General features: G+C 52.4%; 1 protein-coding gene across 2 annotated transcripts; it reads left to right on the forward strand.

The window, feature by feature from the left end:
- The first annotated feature begins 1,188 nt into the window (after positions 1-1,188).
- Positions 1,189-20,085, forward strand: SSUH2 (ssu-2 homolog). Of its 2 annotated transcripts, none has more exons than XM_064453412.1 (12): positions 1,189-1,262; positions 5,141-5,236; positions 6,490-6,571; positions 8,828-8,957; positions 9,957-10,017; positions 10,693-10,817; positions 11,472-11,534; positions 12,452-12,537; positions 14,045-14,137; positions 15,261-15,366; positions 17,285-17,392; positions 19,447-20,085. In XM_064453412.1, the coding sequence occupies exons 1-12, from the start codon at positions 1,238-1,240 to the stop codon at positions 19,591-19,593; spliced, it is 1,122 nt and encodes a 373-aa protein (XP_064309482.1). In that variant the 5' UTR covers positions 1,189-1,237; the 3' UTR covers positions 19,594-20,085. The 2 variants fall into 2 exon arrangements, with proteins under 2 accessions (XP_064309482.1, XP_064309484.1); XM_064453414.1 differs by lacking the exon at positions 19,447-20,085 and adding an exon at positions 17,978-18,207.
- Positions 20,086-20,198: the final 113 nt, after the last annotated feature.

A 20,198-nucleotide genomic window follows, 5' to 3' on the forward strand; every position in this document is an offset into this window, starting at 1 on the left:
CCGGTGTGCTGCTGGTGACACAGTCACACCCTCATGGCATTAACTGAGCTACTGGGACAGCAGTTGGGGTGGACAAACCTCTATAGAGAGCCAGATCCTCCTCCTGTTAGAGCACTGAAAGGTCAGGCTCTTGCAAACCGTGGTGCTGGGCCAGACGTTGGTCCTGTTGATGAAAAATGCAGCAAACTCAAAAGAAATCACCTATATTCTCACAGGTACTTGTGTGGCACCCCAGTGCGTTGGGGCAGCAAACCTCCTCTTCTGATTATTCAAGTGGATAGCCGCCTTTTGACTACAGCTATGGGAGGCTCCTAGTGTCTGGTAAGTAGGGACAGCTCTTAAAAACAGCCTGTTGTCATAATCTATGACCATCAACTAACTGTCCAAAGCCTCTTGTTAGCTGGTTTCTGAGGCCAGAGTCACCAGCTCGTCAGCTTGACAGCATCACACTGTTCCCTCTCTGTGCCCAGGGCCTGACGATGGCTTGGGGAGAGCAAGTGGAGAAAGCATGAATTTGAGATACCCAAGAGAAAGGTACGAAAGCGGAGGGTACCTTGGCTGCCGTGCAGTCGTTGCACAGCTGTCGTGTTCCCCGGGGGCCCAGCTTCGGTGATGTACAGGGCTCGCATGGGCGTGCACACCCACTGTGGCAAAAGAAAGGCACTGGATGAAGCGTTGCTAATGTCTTCTGTTGTATCTGCAATTACGTTAGCAGGTATTTAATAACTATACTAGATACTGGAAGAAAGCTAACACCAGGAACTTTGAATACGTGGAATATTCATGTGATGCCCCTGAGGCACCTGGCTGAACGCTGCCTCGAGCCCTCGCTCACCGTCCGAGCCCCTGGTGAATAGATAGCGTGCCTCAGACTCCACGATTTCCACCATAGTGTGAAGGGGGCAGAAGGATCTTATGGTCTCTTTACACCCCTCTAGCTGTAGCGTGGCCCCGTGTGCAGTCTCCATGGCTTCTGACCACCTTCCTTTCCAGTGGGGCTGCCCTTCGGGAAGCCAGCGTGGTGTGCATGGGCTGTCTGGCACTTTCCTTCCTGGAGAGCTTCTGCTTCCTCCACCTTTGACATTGATTCATCAGTTCCCAACATCTGCATTGTTTGGCAGAGGGGAGTGGCTCACGGGGGCTGGGTTTCTTTGCTGTGAGCACAGAATTTGCAGAAAACAAGGTATTCCAGAGGCGGTTGCTGGGATGGGATCACCTCTGCTCCTCGCCTTTGAAAATGGAACAAGAAATGAAAGCAGACAGTAAGTAAAACTGAAAGGAATACATTGCATGCCACGCTGACTAGTTTCTCTACTATTTTTATGCAGTTGTACTTCTCGATTAAGACATTCATAAACTGTGTTTTCAAGTAATATGTTAAAAATAACTGTTTCCAGAACTGAATGTCTCTTCCACCAAAGGCCAGCGTATGCGCCCGCCCAGTTGGTGTTTGTGGAAGGAGCGGAAAGGGTCAGCACGTTGGTTGTGCCATGCCTGTCACCTAAAGGTGTTGCTGTACATTGAGGTACGAGGTAAAGGTCATTGATTCCAGTGGAACAGGGACGTAATCCTTAGAGGTGTGAACTTAGTTCCTGACTCTCTGCTCCTGGGCTGCTGCTTAGTTTTGTCTTCAAGGTGGGGTTCCTGGACTCCGCTATGAACAGCCTGACATGGGTTAGAAATTAAACTGGGGTTTGTTATCTTTTGACAAAATGCTGCTTAATCAAGATATCTGTCATGATGGAGCTTTGATCTTATGCTCCTGACTATCTTTTTCATTAGATAATACGGTGCCTGAAGAAACTCTAATTACACGGGGCCCCAGTGAAATATCACTATTGCTGATGCTACTGAAAAGTAATTGAGTTCTGAGGTTCCTTAATTTATGAATGAGAAGAGCTCTGATTAGCTTAAGAAGAAATAATGATGCTACAGGAAGTGTCTGTTTAATCAGGTAGGAAATAAAAAAGGTTTGTAGTCCTGGAGGTGCCACGTGGGGTGCTGACATCCAGCTCGACCAGCCAGAGAGCGAAGCAGGAGGGCAAGTGATCGATGGGGGTGAGAACTGCAGGTGAACTGCTAGGTTTTGCCAGAGATTGAGTCTCTCCCAAGCCTTTGGCTAGGAGTTCCAACCCTAAATGCACTGAAAATGGGGGTCTTCCCGCTGACATGGATGGGCTCTTGCTCGGTCACTCCTTGCCACCTGCAGTATTTGCTGTCCCCACGGGCTGCCCGGAGGGGTGTGTGGGGAAAGCAGCATCTGGCCTTGGCGTGTCCCTGCCTGGGACGTGTCCCTCTCTGCAGAGGAATTCCCCCAAACGATAAAATACGGTTGCTGCTCTGGCAGGGGGAACCCAGCCCTGCTTCCCACACAGAGGTGCCTCCGTACCAGCTTCCCGTCCTTCAGCTGTTCTTTAAAGCTCACCAGCAGTCATGCCGCATGTGGTACGGAGCCTTGACACTGCCTGTGAGCACCCAGCCCACGCGCCCTCGGGTGAGGGATAGGGTCTGAGTGCGTTTAACTGCCACGTCTGACTGTTTTGAGGACATGCATGAAAGCCTTATTTTAGACACCTGAGGAATGTAAACGGGAAGTGCAGACGTGCCACGTGGATCTTGGGCAGAGCTTTCCACCCGTGTAGGTCTTCGCTCGGCTCGTGGCCTCACGCCCACATTGCAGCTGGTCAGACAGAGGTGGCAGCGTCCCGGCGGCTGCTACAGGACAGGGGGTCCTTCCGAGGAAGGTGCTCAAAGCTGTTGGCGACCCCGTGCAGGAAGGGTAGGAATGTGGCAGTGCAAAAAAGGTTTGGCCATGTTTTAACAACCATCTAGCATTTGCTTACAGAAAGGCCAAACCTTTTAGTCTTATAACCTGCTTTTCAAGCAAAGGTGAAATCACGAGTTGACGCCAGCTGGGATGAAGCCAGCGAGAGGCTGGGCTGTGCCGCAGGAGCCATGCAGGCGGTGTGCTCGGAGCCTGGGAGCCCACACCGTGCTGGGCTTTGGGGGATGCTGTGACATGGGTTGTGACAGGTCTGACAAACAGAGCTGCGAGTCCGAGGCTGGAGCTCGCGCTGCTGCTGCTGCGTGCCGCCGGAATTTTGCCGGCTATTTTGGTGTGTCTAGAGCTGGATCCCGATGATACAGAACAGAACCTGAAATACTGGATGAATAACAGCCTAAGCTCTGAATTTCCTGGCTTTGGCCAGAGTCTATCTCAGACTTATTGTTGTTTTAAAATGGAGCTACGTGTTCATGTTTCTAGACTATTGTGATTTCCAACAACATTACCGTAGCAACAACTGTGCAGTTGGTTTATCTACTCCAAATTTGGGATATTTTTAACCTGGTCATTTAAACCATTTCCATTGGACTGGAATTTGGTACTTACACTCTTATCTCCATCTTTTGTTGTAAACAGGTTTTTGTTTAACTTTTGCACATTAAAAATAGGCACTCAGGTTCTCTTGGTAACGTGTACAGAAACCCATTATATTTTGGAATGAAAAGAAAGGGTTTGTTGTGATATGCCAGTTAAAATAAGAACCCGGGAGTTCTTGCTTCTGGAATATTTCTCTGCAGCACTCCGAGGGACGGCACTCGTCCCCCCCGCCCTTCCCCTCCCACGCATGCCGAGCAGGGCCGCGTGAGTCTTGGTGAACTGAGGAAAGGGGAGCCCTCGCTAAAGGTGTGCGAAGCCCTTTCAGTTGTTAAAGGCTTGTAAAAGCTGGGCTTCCTGAGTGACAACATTTGCGACACTTTCAATCATAGTTGTGTTTCCTTTTCCCTACGAGTGCACAGTTGCACACAGACATAGCAGAACGCCAGAACCGACGGTCAGGAATGCAGCGCTGAAACAGGGGGGAAGGAATGGCACCCCTGCAGCGCGGCACGGAGGAGAAAGCTGGACTTTTATCACTACTATGAAGCCCCAGTAGGCTGGCCCGGTCTGTGAACGAATTGACCAGTGAATCCAGAATTGTTTGGGATGCTTTATTTACCGCTTGAGGAAGGTGTTTCTGTTTGATCTAGACATGACTGAGTTGATCCCACTGAAGGCATCTTACCGCTTTGTTTTTCACAAGGAGGTTCTCCGTAGCGTTTATCGCTCACCATTACTCGGAAACCTCTGCTCCTTCAGCTCACGGACAGCCTTGTCTTCTCCTGCACAAGGGATGTGACATTTCAAATGAAGCATGTAGTTTCTTATTTTCATAGGAAGAAATAACGGAGAGATTAATTCAGCTTCCTGGAAGAAAGGAGCATGCTCTCAGAAGGAAGGTCTAGTAAATCAAGGTGATGGATGACTACCCTCAGCCTCCCTCTGTGCTGGTCAGACGGCGTGGTGTTGCCAGGCTGGCATTTGCGGGCTCCTCCATGTGCTCTTTTCTTGCACAGGCTGGATTTTTGTAATCAGCTGCTGCGATATGAAAGGTCACTGGATAAAAGGCTTAATAAAAAGAATTGTTTCTGTGTTAGGCATCAGGAGGACCAGTTGCTACCAGTGGTTATTTTTAGAGCGGTACCTAAGGAAACAATCAACTGATGTTCCATGAGCAGAATTAAAATAAGTTGGAAACTTTTAGAAAAGGCAGTTGCTTAAAGCTTAAAGAGCAGTCGTTGCTGGTCAAGCCAAGGACTGATGCTTCAAAGGCAGCCAAGAGGTGCTGAGCCTCACCTCCATTCACGTCCTATTAAAGATGTGAATGTGAGCAACTTTGAGCTCTTCAGCTACAGCTTCTCACCCGCTTACCAGGCGATGTCTCCGGGCCTTTGGCAAGACCCTGGCTGCTGGCTGCTGCCTGTGTGCTTAACCCAGCCTGGCCTGGGTGTCCGTCCCGGCGCCGGCGATGCTCCCCTGCGCTCCCAGCCAGGGGGTGCGGATGCTGCAGGCTGCGGGGCCTCACCTCCAGGGCTTGCAACGCCCCCGGCCCCGCCGCAGCTGGGGGCTGCAGGGCTTCGTCACCTACACAGGGTGTCAGTGTTGTTCCACTTCACCGCGGGGACCGAGCTCCTGGAAAGCAAGAGGGTGGGAAAGCAAATCCTCTGCCTGCACAGTGGCCTGTGACACCTCTCCGGTCTCTGCATGCGCCGACCAGCCCTAGGCTTCCTCCCTCACTGATGTTTCCCTGGGCTATAGGTGACCTGGACCTGGACCCGGAGCCGGGATGTGCCCTGACGCCTTCTGCGCCGCCGGGACGGCCGGAGGGCTGCGAGTGGATTGTCCAGGGCAGAGGTACGTGCGTGGCACCGACCGCCTGCGCTCCTCCGACCTTATGCTTCTGACAGTGAGGACCCACCAGCAGCTGCCTGCCCCAAGGAGGTGCCGCGCAAGGCGGACAGTCCCATGAAACCCTTCCTCTTTGGGGGTGCTGGCTGAGAGCCGGCTGGGCATGAGCCAGCAGTGCCCAGGGGGTCAAGGAGGCCACCAGCCCCCGGGCTTGTGTCAGCACTGGTGTGGCCAGCAGGGGCCGGGCAGGGATGGGGCCCCTGTGCTCGGCCCTGGGGAGGCCCCACCTCGAATGCTGGGCTCAGGTTTGGGCCCCTTGGGACAAGAAGGGCCTTGAGGGGCTGGAGCGTGTCCAGAGAAGGGCAGCGGGGCTGGGGCAGGGTCTGGAGCACAAGTGTGCTGGGGGGCGGCTGAGGGGGCTGGGGGGGTTTAGAGAAGAGGAGGCTGAGGGCAGACCTTATCGCTCTCTACAACTACCTGAAAGGAGGTTGTAGCGAGGTGGGGGTTGGACTCTTCTCCCAAGTAACAAGCGATAGGATGAGAGGAAATGGCCTCAAGCTGCGCCAGGGGAAGTTTAGGTTGGATATTAGAAAAAACTTCTTCACCAAAAGGGCTGTCAGGCCCTGGCACAGGCTGCCCAGGGAGGTGGTGGAGTCTCCATCCCTGGGGGTATTTAAAAGAAGGGCAGACGTGGTGCTTGAGGATATGGATTCGTGGTGGGCTTGGCAGCGATAGGTTAGCGGTTGGACTCGATCTTAAGGGTCTTTTCCAACCTTATCGATTCTATGGTTCTCTCATACGCTACAGCCTCTGCAATGGGCACGTGCCCGCCCAGCTCGCAGACTCCTTTTTACCTCCTGGGCTGCTGTTCCTGGCCTGCTTCTTTTGCAGACTGATATGTTTTGGATCACAATTGGCTTTGATATCTGGCTGTGCTTCTCCCTACTTGGAGAGTCATAAGAGCTCCGCTGAGTGGGGAGCTGGGACCGCTCTGCTGCCCTGAGCAAAGCCGCGGGGCCAGTGCTGTGGGCGCAGGCATGGGCACGGCTGCCGACTCACCTGGGAGCTGTCCCAGTGCTTTACTGGGATGAGCTGGACCGGCAGCAACTTCTGGCTGGGATGTGGGGTGTTTGGTGCAAAGCAAACTGCTGACCCGGAGGCGGCTTTAGCTTCTACAGCTGAACCTTCCTGCAGTTGTGAGCGAAATCTGCCTTGGGTTTAAAGTGGGCTTGAATTTCCCCAGTTGACCTTTCCCGTAGGAGCAAGGCCCCTGCCACCGCCTTTGGACCTGCCAGGCAAGCCTGGGGAGCGGAGGAGCAGGCCCCCCTTCCTGCAGCACAGGTAAGCAGCTGTGTTTTATGCGCTTCTCTCGAAAGCAGCTCAGTGCAGCCCCGGGGTGGGAGGCCAGCCCTCGCACCAGCCCCCCGTGCTGGCTGGGGTCCCAGGACCCCGGGGATGACAGCAAGGCTGCAGGCACTGGAAAACTGCGGTGTGCCCAGGGCTGGTCCCGGGGGCGGACGCAGACCCCCGTGCCACCGACAGCGCTGGCATCGCCCTTGTGCCGCCTCCTGCCATGGTGGCCGGCCCTCAGGTCGGTGCCAGCAGCTGCTGCCCCTGCACCGGGCACCCTGCGGTCCTGTCCCCCTGCGCCGGGCAGCGAAGGTGGGGAGAAGGTGGATGGGTGACTCAGATCCAGCGGTGCAGAGAAGCAGCAGCACAGCCTGCGTGTGGGAGAGCCTTGGGGCAGGGGCAAAAATGGGAGTTACAGGTGTGGGGCTGCCTTCCCCACAGCCAGCGTCCCCCGGGCAGGGCTGATACCGTGTCCTCTGTCCGGGTGCCACCAGAGCAACTCCCCAGAGGTGGGGCCCAAACTCTTGAAGTTTTCTTTGGAATAAAAGTATCACGCAGGTTTTAGGTGAGTCCTTCTCCCAGGGGTTGGTTAGTCTGTCTTTTCTGCTTTTATTGCTTACAGTCTTTTTTTCTCTCCTGATTTTCATTTTGAATTTAAAAAACAAACCAAACCAAACACACGCACACACCTTTTTCCTTTGCACGTGGAGAAAAAGAGAAAAGAAGCACAGCTCAAAAGGCAGCATTTGATCCAAGGTAGTATTCGATGGCAGGAGTCTGGTCCTACTCATTTTCTTCATCTGCACAAAGCTTCAGACGCCATTGCTGGTGGCATTACATTTCTCAGCCTTAACGAGAGGGCAAAAGATGACTGCAGGACAGTGATCTGCCAAAATATCTCATAAACACAGGCTTGAAAGGGCAGGAGGGTGAATAAACACGGGAGCTTTTAATTTGGTCAATGCCTGGTGAAGACTTGATAGAGAAGCAAATATCTAGTAAAAAAAAAAAAATAAAAGAAAAAGGGACTCTGAAGGTTGGGGGATACTTGTTAAGAGCAGACGTGTGTTACATTTGCTTTGGGAGCAGTGAGCTTGGGGTAACAGCGGAGAGCCCGGCCAGCAGCGGCGGTGCCAGGGATGCTGCAGGCGGGTGATGGAGCAGGGGAGCGTGGGCTGCTGCCCGCCAAACCGCCCCTCCCTCCCCGTGCTAGCATCCCTGCCACACCGGAGGAGCTGTGAGATCGGTTCTTGCTCTTTGCTGCAGAGGGTTTCCTTAATCTCAGCTGTCACCGTATTGACAGGGAAGGTTCTTAATGAACATTGTCTGGGGCCATAACGAAACGCCTGCCAGCTTGCTCAGCCACCGAGGCTGGAGCCATCGTGGGCTCCGAGGAAAGGATTCATTGCTGAATATTCCTACAGAACAAATGCTGACGTTATCTTCTCTCTTACCATTGACTTCGTGGTGTTTCAATATGCTTTCCAAAGGCGTTAAATCAGAGAGATGAAAATATACGTAAAGGCCAGTCAGATGCCGCAGTGAGGACAGATGGGCCCGTCTTGGCCTCAGGCAGTCGCTGTAGGTTCTTCTCTCTTACTTACGAAGATGACTGATGAGGACCTTTGAGGAACCACCCCTGAGAACCAGCTTTTAGGCTCGCTTTTCCCTATTCTATTAATTTTTCTCTCGCCCCGTTGGCAGGGGAGGCAGGAGTGCCCTGCACCGCCCGTGACGCCTCCAGGGACCTGCCGCCGGGTGCCCGGGGGGCACGGGCTGTGCTTCACGCACAAGTCAGTCTCTCTGCTGTTGTTTCTGTTAGCTGAAAATAGAAATCAGCTCAGAGTAACGGGGGTCCTAGGTCTGGAAAAATAGACAGTGCCGTTTCTCATCTTCTGAGCTGACAGGGAAGCTGTGGATTTGCAGCTTGCAGAGACACAGCGATGTTCCAAGCTGGCTCTCCTTTACGCAGCCTGCTGAAGGCAAGGGTTTGCACACACACATATTTATTTTAGACCACCCTTTAACGCTGGCCTTATGGATATTGCACAAAGATATTTTTTTGAATGCAAATCTCTTTCTTTTGTAATAAGAAGGACGCCAGCACTGCCTGTGTAAAAGAGGTGGGTGCCCCCAAACGGGCTCTACGTCAGTTTCTTGCAGTAGGTTAAATACACTGAACGTTTCCAGCTAATCCTTTAGGAGAAGTTAATAATATAAACCTGCTTTGTTCCCGTTGCCTCCCAGCGTGCCCCCGATGACAGAGGCGGCGGCCAGGCAAGCGCTCCTGCGCTTCGTGGCGTCCCAGTGCTGCTACGGGAGCAGAGCGGCAGGAGAGCTGGCCATCGAGCGGCTGCGGCCGCTGGGGACGTACCGAGTGAGTACCTTCACACCCGGCGTCTCGGGGACCTCTTCTGAGCGCCTGGGATAACGTCCAGTTACGTAGTGACATTGGGCCGTGAAGAACCGTCCCTTCATTAAATTAAATGGCTTTCGTCCTACTTTAAATGCAGACATACAAGTGCTGTCCAAGGAAAGTCTACTTAAAGGCTGAGTACAGGCTTTTATAGCTGAACGGTCCATCGCCCTCCACAGGAAAGCACCACCTTGGCCAAGCCCCTGGGAGCCTTCTCTTACCGCCTAGCTTTGGGAGAAGAGCCCTGCCCTTAGTTCAACCACAGGAACCTGCTCTGCAGCTTGGTATTTTGGGCTCGGGCAAGCACAGAGTGACCTGTAATGCCGTGCATCCCCCCAGCTCTGAATTTATTCCGGTGATGTTTAATTCCACAGAAAACACAGGGACTTGGTTCCTCATTGTTTCTCTCACTGAAAATAGCTATTACGGATTTGGTGCTTGCTGTGGTTAGTCTCTGGATCTTGAGTCAGTCCTGGTTTGGGGAATCAATGCTCAGCAAACCGAAACGGGTGGTTCTGTGCCCGGGTTTGGTGCTGGCGCTGCCTGGGCAGCTGTGCAGGGCAGTGCTGCTGTGCCCACCCCTGCTCCCTTTTCTGCGGCTTCTTGGAGGGGATAATGAATGAGCATCGAGGAGCAGGGTGCTGGGAGTGCCCTTTGATAGGCACCGTGGGGCAGATGTTCCTTTGCACTAGTGTTTGTTCCACTTCTGCGATTACTCAGATTACTCACAAACGTCACCTGGGCCTTCCTTAAAAAATAAGCCACAGGATTCTCCAAAGAACAGCAAAACTCACTTTAGCTGTGAAAATGCGAACCCGTTTTTCTTATGCATGTTATACTCGGAGATGGAAGAGTCTAGGAATGCTCCTGAAACCTGGTATTAGCGAGCCACGGTTCAAATTTAAGTGCCGTCTTTGTGCAAGCTGTCTTTGTGGTCAGTGCATGATTTTTCTCTTCTAGTATCGACTGGAGACGTTCAGCGAGTCGAGGTTAAGCGAGTGGGCGTTTGAGCCCTTCACCAGTAAGTGATTGCCCCGTATCCCACTAGAATGGCTCTTGTGGGACGTGCCCCACGCGCTGGAGCTGGGGTCCGTGGCAGCGCTCGATGTCCGGGGCCCACGTGGCTAATGGAGTTGACTTGAGCCTGGTTTAATGTGCAACAGGTTTATCTGATCCCTTGTTGCTGGTTGCACTCTGCAGAGACCATGAAGCTGGGGCAAAATACTTTTCTTTGCAGGCTTAGTTTGCTTTCCTTGTGTTGGGGAAGGTTTTGCAGCATGCCCCTGGAGCAGAGGCCATTATTTACCTGCTGCCACAGCAGTAATTTCCCTCCAAGTGTCACGTACACTCAAAGCTTGATGTGGGGCGGGCACCTGCATGCAGTGGAGCTCTTTACCAACATGCTGAGGACTGTGGGGGTCCCCTGCCCCTAGTTTTTGGGTGACGGCTGATCCCAGGTGCCCGCACGGGTCTGGTGGGTTTGCTGGGAGGGCTGGGCGGAGACTGGGGCTGTGCTGAGGTGGCAGGAGGATGCTCAGCACCTCAGGGTGCCCATGGCATGGACCACGTGGGGTCGGTCCCTGGTGCGACGTGGGGATGGGGAGTGATGTTGGCCGGTCCCCAGCAGCACCAGGCACCGGCCAGCATCCGAGCACCATCTCCAGCAAGATGGATAACACCCTGTCCCCTCCTGCAGGGCCCGGAGCAGCCAGACCCCCAGGGGACGCCCCTCTGGACCCCTGGGAACTGGAGGTTGGGGCCCCCCCACTCTTCCAGGGCCGGACACGGCGGTGCCGGGTGCCGCGCTCGGCGCTGGTCAGGGTGAGTCCTCGCTCGCTGCCAGCTGCTCGTGGGAGCCCCTTCCCCAGCCGATGGGCTCGCTGGGGCTCGGGGAGCAGCCCCCAGCTGGGGCAGAGCCCCTTCCCTGGGACCCTCAGCTCCTCGGGACGGTGACGGGTACCTCGCTACGGTTCTCCTCCTCTGGTGTTTTTCCTCATTAAATGCCAGGGAAAATAGTCAGAGATCCCTTCTTCCTGGTGTTTTCTTCCTCTAGAAGTTTGAGGACAAATCTTGCTGCAGCCTTTTCAAGACGCAGCACTGGATAATCTTTCCTCTTTTGTCAAAATTTTTTTCTCAGTGTTAGCAGAACATTTGTTTGCATGACAGTTCCCATTTAGCTTTTGACAAGCTCTATAGCTGGTCAATTCATTTTACTTTTTAAGTGATATGATGAATAAAGAAAAAAAAATTACTTTCTTTTGCCAGCACTACATAGACATTTGCCTTTGTTAAGCAATTATTATTTATGACTGACTCCTTTAGTGGTCGTACAGCACAATTTTATGGTGTTGGATTCTGTTCCGTTAGGACGGGAATTTTATCACTGAATTTTGATGCAGGAAGAGTGCATGTGCATAATACAAGATATCTGAAATCCCTGGGCAGCTCTGTGCGTGAATAATCTTCTGATTTCAGGACTGCCACAGATGCCACGGTCACGGCCGGTCCAAGTGCGGGGTGTGCCACGGGGCAGGTCGGGTAAGGAGCTGGGACACCTTCCGCCGGGGAACGCGGCCCGCATGTCCTATTCCTTTAAGTTTGGGCGTCATTTGCGAAATTACATCACGGGTTATCTTATTACTGCACTTATGATGAGGGTTGGGAGTCTGAGGGGAAGTTCTGTTCTAGTCCCCCTTTGCCACCCCGTATCCCAAACCCACTCGTGTTCAGCCCGGTTTCCAGCCAGTGTTCCCAGGGTGGCTGCAGAGGTGCTGAACGGGGTTGCCAAAATCCTGCCCAGGTAGCAAAGATGTCTTACCCCGTCCTCAATCGGCAGCCTGCGCGTTATAACGGGGAGAGGGAAAGGAGAACTTGCTTCTACGCTGTTGAAATGAGGCCAGATCTTAGGCAGGGAATACAGCAAACTGGTTGCTGTCTTTCAGCTATGCCCAGCTGGGTATCTGGGGTTTCCGAAGGGAAGAGGAGGCTTAACCCTGGCTGCGAGTGCAGCTACAAATCCGGCCTCCTGTCTTTATTTGTTCTTTTGCACAGATATTCCCAAAGACAGCCAAAAGATATATTGTTATTGCACTAAAATTGCCACTTAATTAAAGTTAATCCGATTAAATTTGAATACTTAAATAAAGTCTACAACTAACCACATTAATAAACGACAGTGCAAAAAAGGATGTGTAAGAAAAAAGGCATTTCAGCCTAGACCGTGTGTCCAGCTTGCACCACTGGCGAGTTTGGCTGGAACACCTAATTAATGCAGAGGCACAATTTATGCGCTATTTTGTACATTCTTTTTGTTTGCCGTGTATATACTTGGCATATACCTTTCCCTGCGAGCCTGAGTTAGCAATTATTTTGATGTCATAGATAAAAGATTTTGATTTATAAGCCCGACGTGTTCTGGCAGTCACACCTAATTTAATTCTTCGGTGGATTTGTAGACGAGGTGCGTAACGTGCAAGGGATCCCGACGGAGGCTAAAGCAGCAAAAGAGATGCCAGCTTTGTTCAGGTACAGGTCGCAAAAGGTACGATGGGCTCCTCTGCGCGTCTGTGAGTGTGGCTCTGCTCGGACCGCGTTGCTTCCCTTAGGCCGTGGTTGCCCACGCAGCAGTGGAAACCAGTCATGCCAGTCCCACTGCCTTGGTGGAGGTTGTCAGCTGAGGGTCTGCCAGCGGGAGGAAAACATGGGGAAGTTGCTAGGGGAGAAGCAGCCCTTACCCCAGTGAAGGTCTGAGCCAAAACGGCTCCACTTGCCCGCTGCTGGCGGAGGGTACAGGGCAGAGCGGGGCACGCTCCGCTTGCCTGGTGCTTTTTCTGTTTTCTACCATGAGGATCACTCAGCAGATAAAGCAGTACAGCAGTAGCTTTATTCTCCAGGAAAAATGGTTAGAAATAGCCTTTTCTGACTCTGATTTTTAAGGGAACTTTCATTTTGACATCTATTATTCACCCTGTGTGGCCCACTCAGCACTCAGAAACCAGGCTGGTATCCCAAACTCATGAGATAAGATCTTAAGCATTTGGAAAATAATAGCTTTTTGGCTCTCCTTTCTTCCATATTTTTTACCTTTCTGTTACAAGACTGTTGCATTTCCCAGCATCTCTGGGAAACCAGAGAACACTTTCGGTTTTCCAAGGAAAGCAGAGTTTCTCAGACCTTCCAAAGCTGCGGCAGAAGAGGCTTCGAGTCTCTCCAGGTCCATGCTGTACCTCCTGTCCCGCGTCTCGGTGGGCTCGGCTCCGAGCACGGGGAGCGGGTGGCGGGATGGGGCTGGAAGGAGCCGGCTGCGACGGCAGCAGCACACTTTGGAGCTGCCCTTAGGTCTGGTTCCCACAGCGCCTGACTGAGGCTTGGCAGGTTTCACGGCCAGCACAGCAGCCTGGAGAATTATTACCACCCTCTGGTTTTTCCAAACATGAAACTTAACAGGCCTAAAAATGATCTTTAAGTGACAAAAAAAAGAAGGCACTGTTCTAAAACCGTTTTGTTTATGTGGCTCCATTAAGTTTAAAATAACAGAGATGGTATCGTGCATAATCATGGCAGTCATTTTAAAGCATGAATCCACTGGGGCTAATGATGGCTTGAAGAGCTTTAATGAATCAGTTGTTAACTGCTGCTAATCTGTGTTGCACTGATGCAATCAAAATGCTCCATGCATAAGCATATGCCTCCTGTGTCTGCTAGGAGCACAGGCAGCAGCGTCTTCAAAGTGACGCCTTCCTACCGTTGTATGGGGAAATTTTGATTATCCTTAATTAGCTGCACAAATACATTCTTTGGCTAATTCCACATTTACAAATAGATTTGGGGCTGGCGTTAGTCATTTGTTTTTCCCAGCAAATATGCTACTTCCCTTGAGTCACACACCGGGGGAAGATGTGCGGTGCATGAGCTACCATTGACGCCCGTACCGCTGACCCAGCTGGGCGACGCAGTCACTCCGAAATAAATCACCTCCAGGTCCGCGGGCCTCTGACAGCCGGCAGTGTTTAAAGTCCCGTTTCAAACCCTTACTGTTGCATCCGAAGGTGCAATACCTGTTCTGGCCGGGGCAGCAAGACCTGTGCAACCTGTCAGGGAGAGAAAAAGCTCCAACATTTCAAGCAGCTGGTGATAACCTGGTAAGCAGCATGCGTAGAAGTTCGGAGCTGTTACTTTTATTCCTTATTTTACTGCAAGGCTTTGGAGCTCAGCTGTGCTCCCTAACGGGGAGTGGAGAGGGTATTTATTGCCTTTGGCAGGCAGGAACAGGGGATTAGAGGGGCAGCTTTAGTCCTTAACGGTGGCAGTCTTGTCCATGGGGTGTAGTGGGAGCTGAAGTGGGTTCACAGAGGTAAAGGTTTGTCCAAGGTCACACGGAATAGTCAGAAATGGAGGCAGAGCGGCTGAGCCTCTGCCTGGTGCGAGCTTGCGCAGCCCGGACCCAAAGTCCCCGGCAGCCAGGAGCAATGTGCAGCAGCGGCCGAGCTCCTGTTTCTGCGGTTTTAGTGATGGCCCAAGGCTGCTGGCATTTCACATCGTGTTGCTCTGGCATTTCCCACTGGGAGCTCTAGTGCCAGAGATAACAGATGGGGCTGAAAAAGATCTTAGCTTGTGAGGTTTAGCTAAAAGCCATTACTTGCCCTGTGGGGTGCTTCCTGAGCACTTTCCCGTTTTTGTACAAAATGCCTTCAATTACCCTGTGTGAAGACCTTCATTTTTCAAAATACTGTATCTCTCTATCCTGAGAGACTGGAAATTGCCCCGGCCATGCCCGTAATGCTGGTGGGACCCCTGGGGGGCGCGGGGGCCCCAGGGCTGCACTACCCCAGACAAGGACAGCTCTGCCAGATGAGACCTTCAGCTCCTTTGGAGACCACCATGAACCACTAACCATGCCCAATCCTACAAGTAATAGCGCAAAATAGCTCACCATAATAGGAGCTGCGGCTTCGGAAAAGGAATACGAGACCTCTTCTGCAGCAAGGAGTTAATAGATGTGGGAGGCTCTGAAAGCCGTAAGGCAAGGTGATCAGCACGAAGGTCTGACTTCAGGATTATTTATGCAAGGCATCCACGCTGTTGCATATACAAGGTTATTGAGAAACTAATGCAGGAGAAAACAAGGGTTAGGCAGGCATGATTATTGTCCTCGGAAATACGGAGCATTCGAGCATTGCTCAGGCATTTAGAAAGAGTGTGGAGATAGCTCAGTGCCCAACAACCAGTCTCGGATCGTTCGGTTGTTTCTCCTCTCTCTTGCAGGAAGAACAATGTCTTTGAGTTTGTTTCTGAGCATCATCTGAACTTCCCAGGAGAGCTGCTCAGCGAAGTCAGTGGAGAGAATATATTTAAAGATGAAAATGTGGTGGTGAGTGCGACTCGTGGGGCCGCAGGGGATGTCTCCCTAGGCGGCTGTGAACGAGGGGGGATGTGAAATGGCTTCCAGCTGCACGTCTCTGCTGCGGTGGCCAGCGCCCGCTCTGGACACGGCGATAACCAGGGCCCTGCAGCAGACCTGCCACGTGCCTGTTCGCAGGACACCATTTCTCCCATTTCTACCGTCAGGAGAAACGTAGGGGGTAATAGGATTACAAAATCCAGCAGAAATGGGTCCTTTTCCATCAGCAGCCACTGGGAGGTTGCGACTTTGTCCTCCCTGCGGGGACACTGGGGCCGGGGGAGCTCTCGGGCTGGAACAGAAGCGCTTTGGCAGGAGCAGCGTTACCGGCAGGTGACCTGTGTGGTCTGAAGGTGCGCTACCAGGACCAAAGCAGCAAGTGGCTCTGGGCCATTGCCCCTAGGCACTGCAGGGCATCCTTAGCGTCCTCTGAGGATCTGAGAGTTGTTGGGTTTTCTGCCTGACAAAACGTGACCAGCCCGTGCTGCAGCAGCCAGCGCTCCACCACCCCGGGTTACTTTTGGTGGCCATTGCCAGACTACCAGAAGTCCTACCCCAGAACTGTTCCCCGCAGCTCTCCAGCAATAGCAGGAGACATCCAGCAGCACATCCATCCCTGGAGCTTTTTATATTGCCCCTTGCATATTTTCCAATGCCTGCACAGCGTCAGCGCCGTCGGCTGCAGGCTTTGCAAGGAGAGGGCATGGGATGGTGGCTCTTGCCCCCTGCGGGAGCACCTGCATGGCATTGCCATCAACCAGCAAACCCACCTGCCTGCAGAGCTGCCAGGAGCTCAATCTGCAGGCAGGAGCTGATCCTGCCAGCTTTGGAGCCAGGATCCAGTGCAGAGGTGCTGCTGCTGGCCAGGGCTGCTTGCTGGGCTGCTGTGGGGACCTGCGGGTGCAGGGCCCTTAAACAAGGTGGTCATCGATGCTGGACATCTCTTCTCCTTCAGCCTCTGTGGTACAGGGCTCCCAGAGGGAATCTGCCTCCACGTACCTGCAAAAGTCTGGGGCAAAACAGTCCGAAAATGGCTGAAGCACAGTGTTCTTCTGCAGCCAATGCCATTTTTCTACTGCTCAGTCCTCAGCTTGATTTTTTTTTTTTTAATGTGAATGCAAGTGAGTGAGGATTTAACTGTGCCTTTGTATTATTTATTAGTCATTTTGCAGTAACCTGTAGAACCTTTAGTCATGTACCAAGACGGGGGAGATAGGCACCATCCAAGCACAGACCAGCTCTCCCCCAGAGAGCTATTACTCAGTGTCATGCATCTGTGGTGAAGACTGCATCTGGTGTTGCAGAATGCCTTTGGGATTTGAATGATGCTTTAGCATCTGAGTCACTCTCCAATGAATACTTGAGATCTGAAGCCCTATGAGTATTAAAATCAGGGGGCCTCTCACATAAATGGCTATCGCTCCTGGCTATGCAAGACGTAGCTGCATTCACGACTGGTTCTGCTCTGCCCTCAAGCCCACTATTTCTCCTATAAATTGTCTACATGCTGGGGGAAAACAGAGAGGCTTTAAAAAGCCCCTTTCAAACATAACAGTGCCGTGCTGCTGGAAGGTGGCAGTGCATCCTGGTGGGGCACAGAGCCACAGTCACCCAGGGCCAGTTTTCAACCAGACCTGGCGGCTTGGGAGCAGCAGCCCCTCCCCGGGCTGTCCTGCCCCACGGGCAGCCCCAGCCTCTGGCGAGAGGGCCACGGTCCCTATTCTGGACACTTCTGCGTTGTGCTGGGGCGGGATGGGCTCGCCTTTGGGACTCTGAGCTTAGCATCATGTGTATTTCCATTATACGCTCAGGTCTTTCCTTGTGTGTGCCGGTAGCAGGTGAGATGAGTGTGTTTGTGTCAGACAAACAGGCTCTCTATTCCTTGCAGGTGTACCCCATCATCGACTTTCCTGCACCCGAGATCTCCCTGGCCTCGCGGCGAGCCATCGCAGAGCACAGCGCGGCGCTCGCCACGTCCTCCCGCATCCTGCGGCAGGTAAGGGGGGGCCCCGAGCGGGGCCGCCTGCGCGGCCCCCCCGCAGCTGGTCGTGGCTGATTTTGAGCCTGGTTAGACAGAACAAGTTGAGAACAGCAACCGGTTTCATTTTTTATTTAGAGGTGATCTTTAGCAAATGAAAAAGAAATCCAAATCACCAAAGAGCTCTTAATTATCAAGCAAAATACCAGGGGAATAATTTTTCAGACATGTATTGAAAGGTGCAGGTGACTGTGGTTATTATTGTTCCTTTTACCTTTACAAAGCCCTGGAAAATGTTATTTATTACCACTATTTTTATCTTAGAAACTGATTTTGAATAAACATTAGGATTCCACTCCATCTGATTCTCACTACTGTTGCTGCTATTATAAATGTGAATGCAAATGCAAAAGTTTAGCTAGAACACACTGTCTTTTCACCCACAGGAAAGAGAAGGTTTCACATTAAAAATGCAAGTAAACTGAAAGACCAAAATAAACTTAAAGGGAGATGGTTTGATTTTCCATGTGGTCTGTCAAAAACAGCTTTTTGGCAAATTTCTGCCTTCCAACTTAATTCCAGCCTGTAATTTCCACTTCTCAGCATCAAAGGCAGTTTGTTCACTAGATTGCTGCACACCAGCCAAAGCATCCTCTAGCTCTATGGGAAAGCAGGTGCTGAAAACCTCCTGCCCTGCCAAATCCCCTGCACCACGTGGTATTCACGCCGATCCGGCCTGCCTTCTGCCGGCACTTCCCCACCGCTGAATTTTCCATCCCCTCCGCTTGTCGTTGGCTGAAGGTCTTCTGCTTAATAATGAGCATCGTTTGGAGAAAGCTGGGGTGGGGGGGAAATCTCCTCTTCTGTGCTTGGCTGGTGGTATTCTGGCTTCTTACGATATTGGCCGTGTGTTGGAGGTAAATATCAGGACCACAGAGACCCTCTGGGTTAGAGAACTTTGCTGGGCTCTTTGGGCTTTGTTTAAGACTGAGACTTTGCACGTGTACTTGCAGCAGGAGGGGAGAGATGGGGTGGGCGCCTGCGCCTCGGCTCTGCACGGGGTTGCTGCTGCTCAGCAGCTCCGGGGGCTGCTCAGGAGACCTGACCGGCTGCCGGGCACCGCTCAGCTCCCCTCCCTCACCCCACTGAGCTGGTGTATGTCCCTGGGTTTGAGGGACACGCACTCGCTTTGAGGGACTACGGGGCTGGTGTGTGTTCCTGGGTTGGAGCTGGTGGCAGTCCCGGCTCATCATAGGCGAAAAATTCACTGAAACTTGGGTTTGGTTGGCATTGGGGAAAGGCAGGAATTGTTAAACTTGTTCTGCAAAGAAAAGGAAGGAGCAAAGCAGGGCCCTCCACGAGGAGGTGAAGTGCCACTGCAGCACTGATACCAGCCTATCTCCTGTAATTTGGCCATGCATAATAATTACCAGATAAGCAGAGATGAAAGCAGCTTCCTTCCCGCTCAGACAGGGGAAGGAGCAGAGCAGCAGGGGTTACACCTGCAGCAATTTCTGCTGCAGTAGCACAGCACAGAGCAGCCCATCACCAGCCTCTCTTCCCGCTTCCAAGGGACAGAGGTGATGGGTGTCCGCAGAGGTGGTGGTTCACCACAAACACCAGTGCTTGCTGGTGCACATCCGGACTCCCGTGGCTCCCCCCCGCGTTCTCAGGGCAAGGGCAGGGAGCCGCGTTCACACACAGACCTCAACCGTGCATGAGACAAGGGCATATGCGAACACACTAAGGACTGGAAACGAGGGCTTAAAGGATTTAAGGAATTAGCTTAAATAGCTATAAATGCAGTAAAAGTAGTCTAGTATGCAAGGGCCAAAACATGCTAGCTCCCTGCCAGCTGCAGCTGGGGGAAGTTCTGGTGGCTGTAGTGATGGGCTGGGGGGCCTCCACCAGACTGTCTTTCCCCCTTCACAAAGCAGCAGCTCGCTCAGACCCGTGAGGCTTGTGGCTAAAAGCTGGGGCTTTTTTCTTCTCTACACGTGTTAGTCTAAAGTGAGGCTCAGCGCCTGCTCCAAACTGCTTGTTTAGTTTGAGCTTTTCCTTTCCTTTCCCAGCGTCAAACCATTGAGCTAATCCCCATCACAGAAGTTCACTACCAGTATTCAGGGAAGCCTTACCTCTACTACATCTACGGGCTCGAAAACAAGGTGTACGCGCAGGACTACCCCGAGAGGTGCTGCTGCAGCTGCACCATCGTCTGAGGCTGTGGGAGAAAAGCACAATTTGGGCAGCAATCGCCCAGCGAACCCCCTGCGCCTGCGGGGACTCAGGGGTGCTCCAGGACCTTCCCACCGCACCAGGTCTGCTTGCGTCTGCAAGAGAGGACTGCCACCAAAACGGAGAAGGGCTGGAAAACCACGACCCCCTCCCTCCAATCCTCCTGTATCCCAGAGCAGGGCCAGCTCCAGGCCTCCCGCTGGGCGCAGGATCAGGCCGTCGGGTAAGATGTCCCCCCGTGGATGTTTTCCTTTCTTGTTGCCATGCTGTATCATTAAAGTGATGTATATTGACAGAGACATTTTCAGTCCAGCTATGCAGTTTATGACTGGTGCCGTTCTTTCCCTGGTTTATTTGTCAGTTTTCCTCAGTTGCTACATAATCTATAATGATATATTTCAAAACCTATCCAATTAGCAGATCTAACTTTAAAGGATTTCATTTTAAAATACCCAGTAACATCATCTGAGGGATGGCTGTACCAATATGAAAATTATTGTCTGAGAATAAGAGGCTCTTGTGGTACGTGCTGCGTGCGATGCCCTTGGTGGCTGCAGGGATGGGGAAAGAGGGAGACTGGGGGGATGAC

The sequence above is a fragment of the Phalacrocorax carbo genome, chromosome 6 (assembly GCF_963921805.1).
Source record: "Phalacrocorax carbo chromosome 6, bPhaCar2.1, whole genome shotgun sequence".
Classification (NCBI taxonomy): Eukaryota; Metazoa; Chordata; class Aves; order Suliformes; family Phalacrocoracidae; genus Phalacrocorax; species Phalacrocorax carbo.